The sequence below is a fragment of the Microcaecilia unicolor genome, chromosome 8 (assembly GCF_901765095.1).
Source record: "Microcaecilia unicolor chromosome 8, aMicUni1.1, whole genome shotgun sequence".
NCBI lineage: Eukaryota > Metazoa > Chordata > Amphibia > Gymnophiona > Siphonopidae > Microcaecilia > Microcaecilia unicolor.
The window spans coordinates 13,563,084-13,581,581 of NC_044038.1; the positions used below are offsets into that span (position 1 = coordinate 13,563,084).

At 50.9% G+C, this 18,498-nt stretch overlaps 1 protein-coding gene across 2 annotated transcripts in view; it reads right to left on the minus strand.

The window, feature by feature from the left end:
• Positions 1-18,498, minus strand: part of FOXK1 (forkhead box K1) — a 134,506-nt gene that overhangs the window by 46,397 nt on the left and 69,611 nt on the right. For both annotated transcript variants that reach the window (XM_030211456.1, XM_030211455.1), the window contains exon 2: positions 9,359-9,556. In XM_030211456.1, the coding sequence (XP_030067316.1) occupies positions 9,359-9,556 (198 nt within the window). The remainder of the gene's footprint in view (positions 1-9,358; positions 9,557-18,498) is intronic.

An 18,498-nucleotide genomic window follows, 5' to 3' on the forward strand; every position in this document is an offset into this window, starting at 1 on the left:
GGTCCATTGAGCAGATCTCATGTGAAGACGAGCCATGGGAGTCACATGAACTGTGGAGGCCATATGACCCAGAAGTCTCAACATCTGCCGAGCTGTGACCTGCTGAGACGCTCTGGTCTGCGAAGCGAGGGACAGGAGGTTGTTGGCCCTCGCTTCGGGAAGGAAGGCCTGAGCCGTCTGGGTATTCAGCAGAGCTCCTATGAATTCCAGAGATGGGACTTTGGGTAATTTATCACAAACCCCAGCAGCTCCAGGAGTTGAATAGTGCACTGCATGGACCGGAGGGCTCCTGCCTCCGAGGTGTTCTTGACCAGCCAATCGTCGAGATATGGGAACACGTACACTCCCAGCCTGCGTAGGTACGCCGCCACCACCACGAGGCACTTTGTAAACACTCGTGGGGCGGAGGCGAGCCCAAAGGGCAGCACACAGTACTGAAAGTGCCGTGCGCCCAGGCGGAATCTGAGATACTGTCTGTGAGCTGGCAGTATCGGGATGTGAGTATATGCATCCTTTAAATCCAGGGAACATAGCCAATCGTTTTTCTGAATCATTGGCAGAAGGGTGCCCAAGGAAAGCATCCTGAACTTTTCTTTGACCAGGAATTTGTTCAGGCCTCTCAGGTCTAGGATGGGACGCATCCCCCCTGTTTTCTTTTCCACAAGGAAGTACCTGGAATAGAATCCCTGCCCTTCCTGCCCGGGTGGTACGGGCTCGACCGCATTGGCGCTGAGAAGGGCGGAGAGTTCCTCTGCAAGTACCTGCTTGTGATGGGAGCTGAAGGATTGAGCTCCCGGAGGACAATTTGGAGGCAGGGAGGCCAAATTCAGGGCGTATCCGCACCGCACTATTTGGAGAACCCACTGGTCGGAGGTTATGAGAGGCCACCTTTGGTGAAAAAATTTTAACCTCCCCCCGACCGGCAGATCGTCCGGTACGGACACTTTGAGGGCGGCTATGTTCCCGTGGATCCAGTCAAAAGCCCGTCCCTGGCTTTTGCTGTGGAGGCGCAGGGGGCTGCTTAGGCGCACGCTGTTGACGGGAACGAGCGCGCTGGGGCTGTCCCTGTGCCTGACGAGGCCTTCGGGCCGGCTGGTTGTACCTACGCTTTGCAAAAGAATAGGGTGCAGCCTGCCGGGCCCGGGAAAAAACGTCCACCTGCTGAGGTGGATGCTGAAGGCGCCCGGTGGGAGAGCTTGTCGAGAGCGGTTTCCCGCTGATGCAATTGGTCCACCATCTGCTCGACCTTCTCACCAAAAATGTTATCCCCCCGGCAAGGGACGTCGGCCAGTCTCTGCTGGGTGCGGTTGTCCAGGTCAGAGGCACGCAGCCATGAGAGCCTGCGCATCACTATACCTTGGGCCGCAGCACGAGATGCCACGTCACAGGTGTCATAGATACCCCTGGACAGGAACTTTCTGCACGCCTTCAGCTGCCTGACCACCTCCTGATAAGGCCTGGACTGCTCCGGCGGGAGCTTATCGACCAGGTCCGCCAGTTGTTGCACATTAGTCCGCATGTGGATGCTCATATAGAGCAGGTATGACTGGATGCGGGTCACGAGCATGGAGGATTGGTAGGCCTTCCTCCCAAACGAGTCCAGAGTGCGAGACTCCCGCCCCGGGGGCGCCGAGGCGGTATCCCTCGAACTCCGTGCCCTCTTGAGAGCAGAATCCACGACCGCCGAGTCATGGGGCAATTGGGGCCGCATTAACTCTGGGTCCGAGTGGATCCTGTACTGGGACTCTGCTTTCTTGGGAATGGTGGGGTTAGTTAACGGTCGCACCCAGTTCCGAAGCAGTGTCTCCTTGAGGACATTGTGCAGCGGCACCGTGGAGGACTCTCTAGGTGGTGATGGATAGTCGAGGACCTCGAGCATCTCGGCCCTCGGCTCTTCCACAGAGACCACGGGAAAGGGAATGCTAATAGACATATCCCGCACAAAGGAGGCAAAGGAGAGACTCTCAGGAGGTGAGAGCTTCCTCTCCGGTGAAGGCGTGGGGTCCGAGGGAAGGCCCGTAGACTCCTCTGAGGAGAAATATCTAGGGTCCTCCTCTTCCCCCCACGAGGCCTCATCCTCGGTATCGGACATAAGCTCATGTAGCTGAGTCCTGAACCGGGCCCGGCTCGACGTCGAGGCACCGAGGTCTCGGTGTCGTCGAGCGGTGGACTCCCGCGTCGGCGGGGACGGAGCTCCCTCCATCGACGTCGACGGGGACTCCACCTGCGTGGCGGTCGAGACCGACGCCGCAAGCGGTGGCGGTGTCGACGGCCCCGGCGCCGGGCTAGAGCTCGCCGGCGCCACAGTCATCGGCGCCGAGGGCGCAAGCACCCCCGGCGCCGGCACAGTCTGGCGCATCAGCCCTTCCAGGATCCCCGGAAGGATGGCTCTGAGGCACTCGTCCAGGCCCGCTGCCGGGAAGGGCGGTGGGGCCGGTAGGGGTGTCGGTGCCAGAAGCTGATGGGGGCCAGGAGACGGCACAGAGGTGCCGGAACCCTGACGCGTCGGTACCTCCACAACCGACGGGGACCTCTCCTCTCGGCGATGACGCTTCGGCGTCGCCTCCTCTCCGATGTCCGGATGCACCGAGGGCGACCGGTGACGACGCTTCTTGTCCTTCTTTCGATGCGCGTCACCGGCGCCGGGAGGTATGGAGGAGGAGGAGGACGATCCCCCTCGGTCTCGAGGAGCCGGGTCAGACAGGGTTCGGTCCCGTGGACCACGGGCTGAGGGAGTGACCGGGGCCGACTGCCCACGCGGCCGCTCACCTCCACCCTCGCCGGCGGACCGGCGGGCCGACGGGACCTGTTCTCCTGGGGTCGATGCCATCGGTGCCGATGTCTCGGGCATCGATACCGGTACCGAAGGACCGGGCGTCGATACCGATGCCGTCGAGGTCGACGTCGAGGGGCCGGCGCAAGTTCCAAAAAGACGGTCCCGCAGAACTTGCCTCGCAACTTGAGTCCGTTTCCGGAGACCGAGACACAGGGAACACGACTTGATATTGTGCTCCGGCCCGAGGCACTGGAGGCACCAAGCGTGGGTGTCGGTCTGCGAGATCGGCCGGCCGCAGCGACCACACTTTTTAAATCCACTCGGGACCTTCGAGGACATCGACGGACAAAATCGCGTCGGCGAAGTCAAAGTCGTCAATGGTGGTGAAAATCACACCTCGAAAAAGAAAACGACCGTGCGGCCACTAGGCCGCAACGCGGCGTCCCCGCTGGAAACGAGGGAAAAAGGGAGCGCGTGCTCCACACGCTCAGGTTTTTTTTTTTTAAAGAAAAGGGAAACCGGCGGTAACAAAAAATTAAATAGAAAAAACAACGATCCGCGTAAACGCGATCGACTTTCCGGCGGCTGAAAGCAGAGAGAGCGGCAAAGCACGACTCTCTCCAGACGCGGAAAAAAAGGAACTGGCGGGAGCGGTCGCGCACGGGCGGGAAGACGGCCGCGCATGCGCGGTGGGCGTGCCCTGCGTGCCGACCGTCCCGCGAAGCCTTTTCCGGTTGGTGGGGGCTGCCGCGGACGTCACCCAGTCGTGAGAACAAGCAGCCTGCTTGTCCTCGGAGAACAGAGAGAACCCCTCTCTGTACCACGGCCTCCGTGGTCAATCTGGAGCTACAGGAATTATTTGACCCCGGTGCAATGCGATCCATTTCAACAATCAGCCTAGCACAGGCCAAGGAGGGAAGACATACTGTAAGTACCATGTGTCTCTGGCCAGAGCAGCAGTAGGGCACTGATCCCTATCGAGCCCACTTCTTTCCAACGGCTGAAGAACTTAAACATTCTTTTTCGTCACCATCAAATCCAGAAGCGAAGAATCCCATCTTTCCACTATCAGCTGAAACCACTGGCTGGATAGTCCCCATTCTCCCGGGTCCAAGAAGTGCCTGCCAAGAAAGTCTGCCTCCACATAAGTACATAAGTATTGCCATACTGGGAAAGACCAAAGGTCCATCAAGCCCAGCATCCTGTTTCCAACAGTGGCCAATCCAGGTCACAAATACCTGGCAAGATCCCAAAAAAGTATAAAACATTTTATACTGCTTATCCCAGAAATAGTGGATTTTCCCCAAGTCCATTTAATAATGGTCTAGGGACTTTTCCTTTAGGAAGCCGTCCAAACCTTTTTAAAATTCTGCTAAGCTAACCGCCTTTACCACATTCTCTGGCAATGAATTCCAGAGTTTAATTACACGTTAAGTGAAGAAAAAGTTTCTCAGATTCACTTTAAGTTTACTACATTGTAGCTTCATCACATGCCCCCTAGTCCTAGTATTTTTGGAAAGCGTAAACAGACGCTTCACATCTACCCGTTCCACTCCACTCATTATTTTATAGGCCTCTATCATATCTCCCCTCAGCTGCCTTTTCTCCAAGCTGAAGAGCCCTAGCCGCTTTAGCCTTTCCTCGTAAGGAAGTCGTCCCATCCCCTTTATCATTTGTGTCGCCCTTCTCTGTACCTTTTCTAATTCCACTATATCTTTTTTGAGATGCAGCGACCAGAATTGAACACAATATATTCGAGATGCAGTCGCACCGTGGAGCGATACAAAGGCATTATAACATCCTTATTTTTGTTTTCCATTCCTTTCCTAATAATACCTAACATTCTATTTGCTTTCTTAGCCGCAGCAGCACATTGAGCAGAAGGTTTCAACATATCATCTCCAGGTCATTTATAAATATTTCCAGCACAGACCCCTGGGGAACCCCATTAACTACCCTTCTCCATTGAGAATACTGACCATTTAACCCTACTCCCTGTTTACTATCTTTTAACCAGTTTTTAATCCACAATAGAACACTACCTCCTATTCCATGACTCTCCAATTTCCTCTGGAGTCTTTCATGAGGTACTTTGTCAAACGCCTTCTGAAAATCCAGACACACAATATCAACCGGCTCACCTTTATCCACATGTTTGTTCACCCCTTCAAAGAAATGTAGTAGACTGGTGAGGCAAGATTTCCCTTCACTAAATCCATGTTGACTTTGTCTCATTAATCCATGCTTTTGAATATGCTCTGTAATTTTGTTCTTAATAGTCTCTACCATTTTGCCCGGCACCGACATCAGACTCACCGGTCTATAATTTCCTGATCTCCTCTGGAACCTTTTTTTAAAAATTGGCGTTACATTGGCCACCCTCCAATCTTGCGGTACCACACTCTATTTTAAGGATAAATTACATATTACTAACAATAGCTGCTCCGCAAGCTCATTTTTCAGTTCTATCAGTACTCTGAGATGAATACCATCCGGTCCAGGAGATTTGCTACTCTTCAGTTTGTAGAACAGCCCCATTACATCCTTCAGGTTTACAGAGAATTAATTAAGTTTCTCCGACTCGTCAGCTTCGAATACCATTTCCGGCAACGGTATCCCACCCAAATCTTCCTCGGTGAAGACCGAAGCAAAGAATTCATTTAATCTCTCCGCTACGGCTTTGTCTTCCCTGATCGTCCCTTTTACTCCTCGGTCATCTAGCGGTCCAACCGATTCTTTTGCCGGCTTCCTGCTTTTAATATACTCAAAAAAACTTTTTACTCTGTGTTTTGGCCTCCAACGCTATCGTTTTTTTTGAAGTCCCTTTTAGCCTTCCTCATCAGCGCTTTGCATTTGACTTGACATTCCTTATGCTGTTTCTTATTACTTTCAGTCGGTTCCTTCTTCCATTTTCTGAAGGATTTTCTTTTAGCTCTAATAGCTTCCTTCACCTCACTTTTTAACCACGCCGGCTGTCGTTTGGTCTTCCTCCCTCCTTTTTTATTACATGGAATATATTTGGCCTGGGCTTCCAGGATGGTGTTTTTGAACAGCATCTACGCCTGATGTAAATTTTTGACCCTCGCAGTCGCTCCTCTAAGTTTTTTTTTTCACCGTTCTTCTCATTTTATCATAGTCTCCTTTTTTAAAGTTAAACGCTAATGTATTTGATTTCCTATGCATACTTACTTCAAAGTTAATATCCAATCCGATATTATGATCACTGTTATCAAGCGGCCCCAGCACCATTACCTCCCGCACCAGATCATGCGCTCCACTAAGGACTAGGTCTAGAATTTTTCCTTCTCTCGTTGGCTCCTGTACCAGCTGCTCCATAAAGCTGTCCTTGATTTCATCAAGGAATTTTTCCTCCCTAGGGTGCCCCGATGTTACAATTACCCAGTCAATATCGGGGTAATTAAAATCACCCATTATTATTGTGTTGTCCAGTTTGTTTGAGTCCCTGATTTCCTTTAACATTTCTGCATCCATCTGTTCATCCTGGCCAGGCGGACGGTAGTACACTCCTATCACTTTACACGTGGAATTTCAATCCACAGTGATTCCAAGAAGTGTTTTGTTTCCTGCAAAATTTTCAATCTATTTGATTCAAGGCTCTCGTTAATATACAATGTTACCTCTCCACCAATTCGATCCACCCTATCACTAAGATATAATTTGTACCCTGGTATGACAGTGTCTCACTGGTTATCCTCCTTCCACCAGGTCTCAGAGATGACACCTGGTGGACCTTCCACCAGGCCACATTCAAAGACTCCACACAATGTAAGCTGCCAACAAGCACAAAAGATTTTTCTCCACCCAGCTCATGAGGGAAGTCGCTTACACTGCCATCGAATGACTGCAGATCCTTGCAGGTAGATAAAAGCCAATGCCATTGCATTGTCAGAGAAAACTCGAACTGGAGCTCTGCCAGAAAGACAGCAAAGTCACATATGGCATTCCGCACTACCCTGAGCTCCAAGCGATTTATCGATCACCGAGACTCTTGTTCCGTCCAGGTACCCTGTGCCAGATGGAACTTCTAATGAGCTCCCCAACTTGACTTGCTGGCATCACCACTTCCCAATGTGTTAAAAGGAAGCGCCGACGGTCAAATTCCTGGGTGACGACCACTGCTGCATACTCCATATGGCAATCAACGTCCAAGGAAGATGAGGGTCATACTTCTGTGACACTGGAGACCAGTGGCTAATAAGAGATTCCTGTATAAGCCATGTACCATCCATCTTTCCTGTCATTTTCACAAGCCTTCCTTGTCCCTGCTGCTGCAAAACCACCCAACATAATGCTGCCTCCAAAATGTTTTACTTTAACGTAGGGGTGATCAACCTTTTTGCATAGAAGGCCGCATGAATGTCAGTACTATCCTTGGCGGGCTGCACAGAGCTCCACAGACCATCATGGAAACAAACTGCTAGACAGGATATTGTGAAAATATTTGCAAAATACAGTAAAGTCATCAAAATTCTAGCTAATGATGTTTTCTCTGTATACTTTCCAAGGTCTCTCAGGCCTGTGGGCTGCAGGTTGCCCGCCGCTGCTCTAAGGATTGTATGCTGTATTTTTATGCCACACATTGTTTAGCACTGAGACAGCATTGTTCCATATATATGAGGTGTTTTCTATACACAGGGACCCATGTGGGTGATGTCATCACACATCACTGGGATGTAATGCTGTCCTAGAGCCCAGAACTTAAGAACAAAAGAATTGCTATACTGGGGCAGACCAAAGGTCCATCCAGCAAAGCATCCTGCAGAATCCCAAAACGTAAAGATTCCATGCTACCTATCCCTAGGTCTACCTTAACAGTTTATGGACTTTACACCTCAAGGAATTTATCCAGGTCAAGGACTGAGCTCTGCAAGCAAATTATAAGTGAAACTGGTACTGACTGTTAAAAGCTTACTACCTATAATACAACAGAGACAGTGATGTAATGCAAAGTCAAACCACAGGTGCTGGGGAAGGGAGGTACCGTCTACATTTTTAGCACAAGGGTTCTCCACCATACCATTCTCCCTCTCTTATGCATGCCTGTAAACACTAAAGGGTTATTCCAAATAAGAATACAATTTCTCTTCACAGTGCGATACAGAAGAAGCCCCATGGTACACCGCCTCTGGCAGAAAGTAACCAGAACTTGTTCAAGAGCAGAGCTCACAGTGGAGGTAAAACCAAAAGCTCAGTGACCTCTCTACATGTGTACTACCAGCCTCTTGAACGTTATGGCCATCACTGACATAAATATCAAGATAATTATAATTAACCAAATATAAATTTGTTTTTCATTAAAGCAGAGTTAATTTAATATCTGTCATATTCCAAACTTCAAAAATCACAGCTGTGTCTCATAAGATCCTTTCCAGCCCAACACTAAGTCTTTAAAAACAATAAAGGAGAAGCCAACAAGGCAACAGAACAAACCTACCTTTCCTTTAATCACCTCAATTGTCCAGAAGAGAAAGTCGCACGTTCTGAGAGATGTTTTGATATTTCAAAAGATCCATTGTTGTACCATGTGATATTAGCAGCTGGTAAACCAGAGCTATGTGAATATATAACTGGTGCCAATATCACAAAAAAATTAGGAACTGTTCATTAACCCTGTACATAGTGGAGGGGAGACAGAGCATTAACTAGGGTAAAAAGCAGTATTTGGGTCTTAGAGATTCTAAAAAATGCAGAACTATCCAACAATCTAGATGCAAAATGGCCTGGTGGTGTCTGCCCAACTTTATTATTTTTTTTTTTAAGGCATTAGATTTAATTTTCTCCTTTCAAGGGTTCACAGTACTCCATTTGGCCCCCATGGTCTAAAGCAAAGTCTTTCAATTTCACCCACCTCCTCAGAAAGAAATTCTTTTTGTGGCAACGTTTGAAAGCATACATAATTTGGAAAACAAAACACAAACTTACTATAACCTAAGGATATTCTTACATAGAAAATGATGGTAGAAAAAGACCATTTGGTCAATAAAGCCTGATCGGTTATCCTGTCCACACTGTTAAGAACACATCCCTACAACCAATCACAAAGTTATGACACCTGTAAGATTTTCTTTACACAAAACAGTCTTGCTTTTCTGCTTTGTACTCTACCAGCTTGAGAAGAGAATACATGATCCCCACTTAATTCAATGCAGCACCCATCTTTCCCATGCCAAACCATAAAGCTCTATAATAAGTAGCCAGCAATAGTAGTGTGGTCATCATCTAAATATCCATCTTCAATAAGCTACTTGAACACCCACGTTCCCACTAGGACTACTATTTTAAAAATTTATAGCCCACTCTATCCTACAGTGTAGGTGGATTTCAATTTAAAACAAAACAAAAAACAGTTGACCACTAGTTAATTACAGCAGGCATTTGCTGCAGTATTATAAAGTAGCATATGTATTATATTTTGTTATGTTTTTTTATTTTGATATGATTTTGTGAATTTTTATGACTATTTCAGAATTTGCAGCCTGCCACACAGACTCAACTAGTTCGATTCTATATCTAAATAGTAACCATCAATAAAGAGCCTCCCAGCCAGAACAAAATGCTTACCTAATAGTGCCAGTGGGGGAAGGGAGGGGGCTGATGAGGCTCCGGAGATCCGGCTCCGGAATATGGATCTTCAGAGGTGATATTTGAGGGTAGAGTGGTCGAGGTGGAGAAGGTGGCGCTTCTTCCTTCACCTCTTCTTTGAGGTACAGAGACGTGAACTGGATCTTTATAACAGTGCTAGGAAAGCGGAACGTACATCTGTGCAGAAAACAAAGAAAAGACCACAATGTTAGATGTGTGAAGCATAAATATGCCTTAACACAAGCTATAATATGAAAGTATTAGGATGGGTAAGAATGGATATGTACTGTACATTTTACATTATTTTTTTCCTGTAGTTTAAAAAGTGAATGATTCGCTGAAATACAGCATTATCCATCAGATAAACGCCCGAATGCTCTGTAATATTTACAGGTTTTTACTGATTATCTGTGCAGGGTGGATTGATTTAAATCAAGGAAATTTAAATCACCAAGAAAAGCTATTTAAATCAGGCCTTGACAAATTTTTCTCTCAGTCTAGGAGTGGGTGGCTGAGACCTTCCTCCCCCCCCCCCCCCCCCCCCAAGTTGTCTCCACTAAAACCGAGCAGTTTGGGAGAGGAGGGAGAAATCTCTGAGGTCTATGTGATTCCTTTAGAGCCTGATTTACTTTCATCAGGTCCTCAATACATCTCTGCAAGCCAGTGGCATAAATGTACAGCCAGGAACCCTCCCCCCCCCCCCCCCCCCCGGGGTCATCACCTGATTTTGCTGGGCGGGAGGGGAGGTGTCTCCTTCTTGGTCACCAATCTCCCTCCTCCCATCAGCCATCCCTCACCATCCAGCAAACAAGTCAACTACTCCCCAGCCTTTAACTGTCCCCACCCCCCCCACCACAAACAGCCAGTCAGCCCTCCAGTCCCTACCACCACCCCTGCAAGACAGTCTGCCCCAACTCCAGTAAGTCAGTTAGCCACTCCCCCAGTCTGCCCTCAACACCCAGGAAGCCAGTCAATCCTCCCTCCCATAAGCCAGCCTGCCTCACCTACCCCCATGACTTCTCAGCACCACAGATTCTTAATATTGTCCGTGGACACCGTGGCAGTAGGAACTTCTTTGGAGACTTAAGAATTGGAGACCAATACGAGCCACATGGTGCAGAAAAGCAGCTCCTGCCTCACATTGGAAGCTGGATTTAAAAAAACAAAAAAACACCTCACCCCCCCCCCCCCCAAAAGAAAAGGAAGTGGGGCAGAAAAATCTCAGGTGCCAGAAAGAACTTTCTAGTCATCACAGTGGCCTGATACCTAGGATTTGTCAAGCTCCTATTTAGATCACTGCTTTAAAGGAACAACGTATACCTGCCAATTATAGGGATATACTTCTGAGTTATATTGAAAGCTTTTATTTATTTGGATTTTGCTCACATCTTTTCCAGTAATAGTTCAAGGTGAGCTATATTCAGGTACACTAGGTATGTATGTCCCTGTCCCTGGATGGCTCACAATCTAAGTTTGTACCTGAGGCAATGGAGGGTTAAGTGTCTTGCCCAAGATCACAAGGAGCAGCAGTGGGATTTGAACCAGCCACCTCTGGATGTCAAGACCGGTGCAAACCAATAGGCCACTCCTCCACTGTTATTTTATAATGAAAATAAAGCGAATGCTACATACCTGTAGAAGGTATTCTCCGAGGACAGCAGGCTGATTGTTCTCACTGATGGGTGACGTCCACGGCAGCCCCTCCAATCGGAAACTTCACTAGCAAAGTCCTTTGCTAGCCCTCGCGCGCCCGCGCGCACCGCGCATGCGCGGCCGTCTTCCCGCCCGAAACCGGCTCGAGCCGGCCAGTCCAGTATGTAGCAAGACAATACACTTCAAGGGAAGACACAACTCCAAAGGGGAGGCGGGCGGGTTTGTGAGAACAATCAGCCTGCTGTCCTCGGAGAATACCTTCTACAGGTATGTAGCATTCGCTTTCTCCGAGGACAAGCAGGCTGCTTGTTCTCACTGATGGGGTATCCCTAGCCCCCAGGCTCACTCAAAACAACAACATTGGTCAATTGGGCCTCGCAACGGCGAGGACATAACTGAGATTGACCTAAAAAATTTACCAACTAACTGAGAGTGTAGCCTGGAACAGAACAAACAGGGCCCTCGGGGGGTGGAGTTGGATCCTAAAGCCCAAACAGGTTCTGAAGAACTGACTGCCCGAACCGACTGTCACATCGGGTATCCTGCTGCAGGCAGTAATGAGATGTGAATGTGTGGACAGATGACCACGTCGCAGCTTTGCAAATTTCCTCCATGGTGGCTGACTTCAAGTGGGCTACCGACGCTGCCATGGCTCTAACATTATGAGCCGTGACATGACCCTCAAGAGCCAGCCCAGCCTGGGCGTAAGTGAAGGAAATGCAATCTGCTAGCCAATTGGATATGGTGCGTTTCCCTACAGCCACTCCCCTCTTGTTGGGATCAAAAGAAACAAACAATTGGGCGGACTGTCTGTGGGGCTGTGTCCGCTCCAGATAGAAGGCCAATGCTCTCTTGCAGTCCAATGTGTGCAGCTGACGTTCAGCAGGGCAGGAATGAGGACGGGGAAAGAATGTTGGCAAGACAATTGACTGGTTCAGATGGAACTCCGACACAACCTTTGGCAGAAACTTAGGGTGAGTGCGGAGGACTACTCTGTTGTGATGAAATTTGGTGTAAGGGGCCTGGGCTACCAGGGCCTGAAGCTCACTGACTCTACGAGCCGAGGTAACTGCCACCAAGAAAATGACCTTCCAGGTCAAGTACTTCGGATGGCAGGAATTCAGTGGCTCGAAAGGAGGTTTCATCAGCTGGGTGAGAACGACATTGAGATCCCATGACACTGTAGGAGGCTTGACAGGGGGCTTTGACAAAAGCAAACCTCTCATGAAGCGAACAACTAAAGGCTGTCCTGAGATCGGCTTACCTTCCACTTGGTAATGGTATGCACTGATTGCACTAAGGTGAACCCTTACGGAGTTGGTCTTCAGACCAGACTCAGACAAGTGGAGAAGGTATTCAAGCAGGGTCTGTGTAGGACAAGAGCGAGGATCTAGGGCCTTGCTGTCACACCAGACGGCAAACCTCCTCCAATGAAAGAAGTAACTTCTCTTAGTGGAGTCTTTCCTGGAAGCAAGCAAGATGCGGGAGACACCCTCTGGCAGACCCAAAGAGGCAAAGTCTACGCCCTCAACATCCAGGCCGTGAGAGCCAGGGACTGGAGGTTGGGATGCAGAAGAGCCCCTTCGTCCTGCGAGATGAGGGTCGGAAAACACTCCAATCTCCACGGTTCTTCGGAGGATAACTCCAGAAGAAGAGGGAACCAGATCTGACGCGGCCAAAAGGGAGCAATCAGAATCATGGTGCCTCGGTCTTGCTTGAGTTTCAACAAAGTCTTCCCCACCAGAGGAATGGGAGGATAAGCATACAGCAGACCTTCCCCCCAATCCAGGAGGAAGGCATCCGACGCCAGTCTGCCGTGGGCCTGAAGCCTGGAACAGAACTGAGGGACCTTGTGGTTCACTTGAGATGCGAAGAGATCCACCAGGGGGGTGCCCCACGCCTGGAAGATCTGTCGCACCACACGGGAATTGAGCGACCACTCGTGAGGTTGCATAATCCTGCTCAACCTGTCGGCCAGACTGTTGTTTACGCCTGCCAGATATGTGGCTTGGAGCACCATGCCTTGACGGCGAGCCCAGAGCCACATGCTGACGGCTTCCTGACACAGGGGGCGAGATCCGGTGCCCCCCTGCTTGTTGACATAGTACATGGCAACCTGATTGTCTGTCTGAATTTGGATAATTTGGTGGGACAGCCGATCTCTGAAAGCCTTCAGAGCGTTCCAGATCGCTCGCAACTCCAGAAGATTGATCTGTAGATCGCTTTCTTGGAGGGACCACCTTCCTTGGGTGTGAAGCCCATCGACATGAGCTCCCCATCCCAGGAGAGACGCATCCGTGGTCAGCACTTTTTGAGGCTGAGGAATTTGGAAGGGACGTCCCAGAGTCAAATTGGAGCAAATCGTCCACCAATACAGGGATTCGAGAAAACTCGTGGACAGGTGGATCACGTCCTCTAGACCCCCGGCGGCCTGATACCACTGGGAGGCTAGGGTCCATTGAGCAGATCTCATGTGAAGGCGGGCCATGGGAGTCACATGAACTGTGGAAGCCATGTGGCCCAGCAATCTCAACATCTGCCGAGCTGTGATCTGCTGGGACGCTCGCACCCGCGAGACGAGGGACAACAAGTTGTTGGCCCTCGCCTCTGGGAGATAGGCGCGAGCCGTCCGAGAATCCAGCAGGGCTCCGATGAATTCGAGTTTCTGCACTGGGAGAAGATGGGACTTTGGGTAATTTATCACAAACCCCAGTAGCTCCAGGAGGCGAATAGTCATCTGCATGGACTGCAGGGCTCCTGCCTCGGATGTGTTCTTCACCAGCCAATCGTCGAGATATGGGAACACGTGCACCCCCAGCCTGCGAAGCGCCGCTGCTACCACAGCTAGGCACTTTGTGAACACCCTGGGCGCAGAGGCGAGCCCAAAGGGTAGCACACAGTACTGAAAGTGGCGTGCGCCCAGCTGAAATCGCAGATACTGTCTGTGAGCTGGCAGTATTGGGATGTGTGTGTAGGCATCCTTCAAGTCCAGAGAGCATAGCCAATCGTTTTGCTGAATCATGGGGAGAAGGGTGCCCAGGGAAAGCATCCTGAACTTTTCTTTTACGAGATATTTGTTCAGGGCCCTTAGGTCTAGGATGGGACGCATCCCCCCTGTTTTCTTTTCCACAAGGAAGTACCTGGAATAGAACCCCAGCCCTTCTTGCCCGGATGGCACGGGCTCGACCGCATTGGCGCTGAGAAGGGCGGAGAGTTCCTCTGCAAGTACCTGCTTGTGCTGGAAGCTGTAGGACTGAGCTCCCGGTGGACAATTTGGAGGTTGTGAGGCCAAATTGAGGGTGTATCCTTGCCGGACTATTTGGAGAACCCACTGATCGGAGGTTATGAGAGGCCACCTTTGGTGAAAAGCTTTCAACCTCCCTCCGACAGGCAGGTCGCCCGGCACTGACACTTGGATGTCGGCTATGCTCTGCTGGAGCCAGTCAAAAGCTCGCCCCTTGCTTTTGCTGGGGAGCCGCGGGGCCTTGCTGATTCGCACGCTGCTGACGAGAGCGAGCGCGCTGGGGCTTAGCCTGGGCCGCAGGCTGTCGGGAAGGAGGATTGTACCTACGCTTGCCAGAAGTATAGGGAACAGTCTTCCTTCCCCCGAAAAATCGTCTACCTGTAGAGGTAGAAGCTGAAGGCTGCCGGCGGGCGAACTTGTCGAATGCGGTGTCCCGCTGGTGGAGAGACTCTACCACCTGCTCGACTTTTTCGCCAAAAATGTTATCCGCACGGCAAGGCGAGTCCGCAATCCGCTGCTGGATTCTATTCTCCAGGTCGGCGGCACGCAGCCATGAGAGCCTGCGCATCACCACACCTTGAGCAGCGGCCCTGGACGCAACATCAAAAGTGTCATAAACTCCTCTGGCCAGGAATTTTCTGCACGCCTTCAGCTGCCTGACCACCTCCTGAAAAGGCTTGGCTTGCTCAGGGGGAAGAGCATCAACCAAGCCCGCCAACTGCCGCACATTATTCCGCATGTGTATGCTCGTGTAGAGCTGGTAAGACTGGATCTTGGACACGAGCATAGAGGAATGGTAGGCCTTCCTCCCAAAGGAGTCTAAGGTTCTAGCGTCCTTGCCCGGGGGCGCCGAAGCATGTTCCCTAGAACTCTTAGCCTTCTTTAGGGCCAAATCCACAACTCCAGAGTCATGAGGCAACTGAGTGCGCATCAGCTCTGGGTCCCCATGGATCCGGTACTGGGACTCGATCTTCTTGGGAATGTGGGGATTAGTTAATGGCTTGGTCCAGTTCGCAAGCAATGTCTTCTTCAGGACATGGTGCAAGGGAACAGTGGACGCTTCCTTAGGTGGAGAAGGATAGTCCAGGAGCTCAAACATTTCAGCCCTGGGCTCGTCCTCCACAACCACCGGGAAGGGGATGGCCGTAGACATCTCCCGGACAAAGGAGGCAAAAGACAGACTCTCGGGAGGAGAAAGCTGTCTCTCAGGAGAGGGAGTGGGATCAGACGGAAGACCCTCAGACTCCTCGTCAGAGAAATATCTGGGATCTTCCTCTTCCTCCCACGAGGCCTCACCCTCGGTGTCAGACACAAGTTCACGGACCTGTGTCTGCAACCTCGCCCTGCTCGACTCCGTGGAACCCCGTCCACGATGGGGGCGTCGAGAGGTAGACTCCCTCGCCCGCATCGGCGAAGCTCCCTCCGCCGACGTAGTCGGGGAGCCTTCCTGGGAGGTGGCCGCGGTCGGTACCGCACGCGGTACCGACGTCGGGGACCTCAACCTGGGCGATGGGCCAGCCGGCGCCACGCTCGACGGTACCGGTGGCGCAAGCACCGCCGGTACCGGAGGGGTAGGGCGCAACAGCTCTCCCAGAATCTCTGGGAGAACGGCCCGGAGGCTCTCGTTTAGAGCGGCTGCAGAGAAAGGCTGAGAGGTCGATGCAGGCGTCGACGTCAGTACCTGTTCCGGGCGTGGAGGCTGTTCCGGGCTGTCCAGAGCGGAGCGCATCGACACCTCCTGAACAGAGGGTGAGCGGTCCTCTCGGTGCCGATGCCTGCTGGGTGCCGAATCCCTCGGCGACCCAGAGCTCTCGGTGCCGACACGGGGAGGAGACCGGTGTCGATGCTTCTTCGATTTCTTCCGAAGCATGTCACCAGAGCTCCCCGGCACCGACGAGGAGGACGTCGAATCCATCCGTCGCTTCCTCGGGGCCGAGACTGAAGAAGGTCGATCTCGGGGGGGCTGTACCGCAGGAGCCCTCAGGGTAGGAGGAGACCCACCCGAGGGCTCACCGCCACCAGCGGGGGAATGGACAGCCCTCACCTGCACTCCACCCGATGCACCACCGTCCGACGACATCAGCAGACGAGGTCCTGGTACCACCGACGTCGATGCAGCTATCCGATGTCTCGGCGCCGATGCAGAGGCCCGATGCCTCGATGCACTCGATGCAGGGGCGGCCGAGGAAGATGGTCTGGACGCTGACGACGTCGATGCACTCGAAGATCCCGGTGCCGATGCCGACGAAGAGCCCGAGAACAACACGTTCCACTGGGCTAGTCTCGCTACCTGAGTCCGCCTTTGAAGCAGGGAACACAGACTGCAGTTCTGAGGGCGGTGCTCGGCCCCCAGACACTGAAGACACGACGAGTGTCGATCAGTGAGCGAGATAACCCGGGCGCACTGGGTGCACTTCTTGAAGCCGCTGGAAGGCTTCGATGTCATGGGCGGAAAAATCACGCCGGCGAAATCAAAAGCCGAAATGGCGAAATTTGAAGCACCAAATTTAGAGGGAGAAAAAATCTCGACCGAGGCCGAAAAGAGGCCTACCCCGACGACGAAAGAAAACTTACCGGGGCAAAAAAGCTGGAAGTACGGGGAGGATTTACACGAAACCCGGCGGGGGGTTTCCGGAGCACTTCCCGACTAGGACAAAGCTTTCCCGAAGGAAAAAAACACGTTCAAAACAAATTGGACGCGCGAGGTCGACTTTCCGGGGCTCGACACGGCGAAAACACGACCGTACCGAGTGCGGACAAAAGAAGACTGGCCGGCTCGAGCCGGTTTCGGGCGGGAAGACGGCCGCGCATGCGCGGTGCGCGCGGGCGCGCGAGGGCTAGCAAAGGACTTTGCTAGTGAAGTTTCCGATTGGAGGGGCTGCCGTGGACGTCACCCATCAGTGAGAACAAGCAGCCTGCTTGTCCTCGGAGAAAATAAAGTAAAAAAAAAAAGGGGGGTAGTATATTTAATAAAACAAATAAGAGAAAATAAGCTCTGAAATTTGTTGCCAGAGAATGTGGTAAACAAGCTAGCACGGTTTAAAAAAAGGTTTGGACAAGTTCCTAAAAAGAAAAGTCAATAAAGTATTATGAAGGTGGACTCGGGAATATACACTGTTTATTTCTGGGATAAGAAGCATGAAATCTGTTTTACTTTTTTGGGATCTTGTCAGTACTTGTGACCTGGTTTGGCCACTGTTGGAAACAGGATACCAGGCTTGATGGGCCTTTGGTCTGTCCCAGTATGGCAATGCTTATGTAATTATGTACTAAAAGGGAAATTTAGTTATGGCCATTCCAGCAGATGGAACCAGAGAAACAGCTCAGAGCTGATTTCACTCCCCTTACAGGAGACTGAGGATGCCTTCAGCTCCTCAGTATTTTCTCCGTCAGTAGAAGATATGTGGCCTAGTACAGCAACTACGAGTAGGTCAAGTAAGCTGCAGGTCCAGATTCTTCGTACAGCATAGACCAAATAAGGAGAACACTGCAAGCAATGGTCCTCGGAGGCCAATTTCTCTCACTGTTGCAAACAGACTGGAAGACTAGGATTGGCAGATGTTAGTCCATAGAGCCCTTGAGTGCTAAACCTAATGATGCTGAGTCCTTTCCCCTGCCCCCCACCCCCCCAAAAAAAAACAAACCTGTGACTGCAGTACCTAGTTTCCTAAGTGCCAGCCAATTAAAGGTTTTGGCGTGAAGTAATCAAATTCCCACACCTTCCCTTTTTTCCAGTATATCTAGGATAAAGGAAGGAGACACATTGTAGATAAATCATAGCAATTCAGTGTGTCAGCCAGTACATTTGCCCTGGTTTGGGAGCAAACAGGCACTAGGTAGGCAGGTGCAATTTGTGGAAGTTTAGCATCCAGCTAAAAGCAAAGCTGGAGAGGTTCTCCAGGTTGAGCAGTGGCCCATATGAGGCATGTGGAGTAACAACTAGTCAGTGTACTGATGGGATCCGCAGACTTATTGACGCTTTACACCAAAACTATATAAGCTTGCTGGGCCCTATCTCCCTCTTTTCTTAAATGGGAAAGATCATGAAGGCAATATATCCACCCTCTGGCATAGAAGAGCCTGCATAGCTGTAGTTGTCTAAGTTAATGTTTCATCAGGTGATGCCACATGCATGTTAGAGGTCCTCTCTCCTCCCTGTTCCCTTCCAGCTAAGGAAGCAATGGTAGGAATAGCCAGCAAAACTACCTCTCGTACCCCTCTA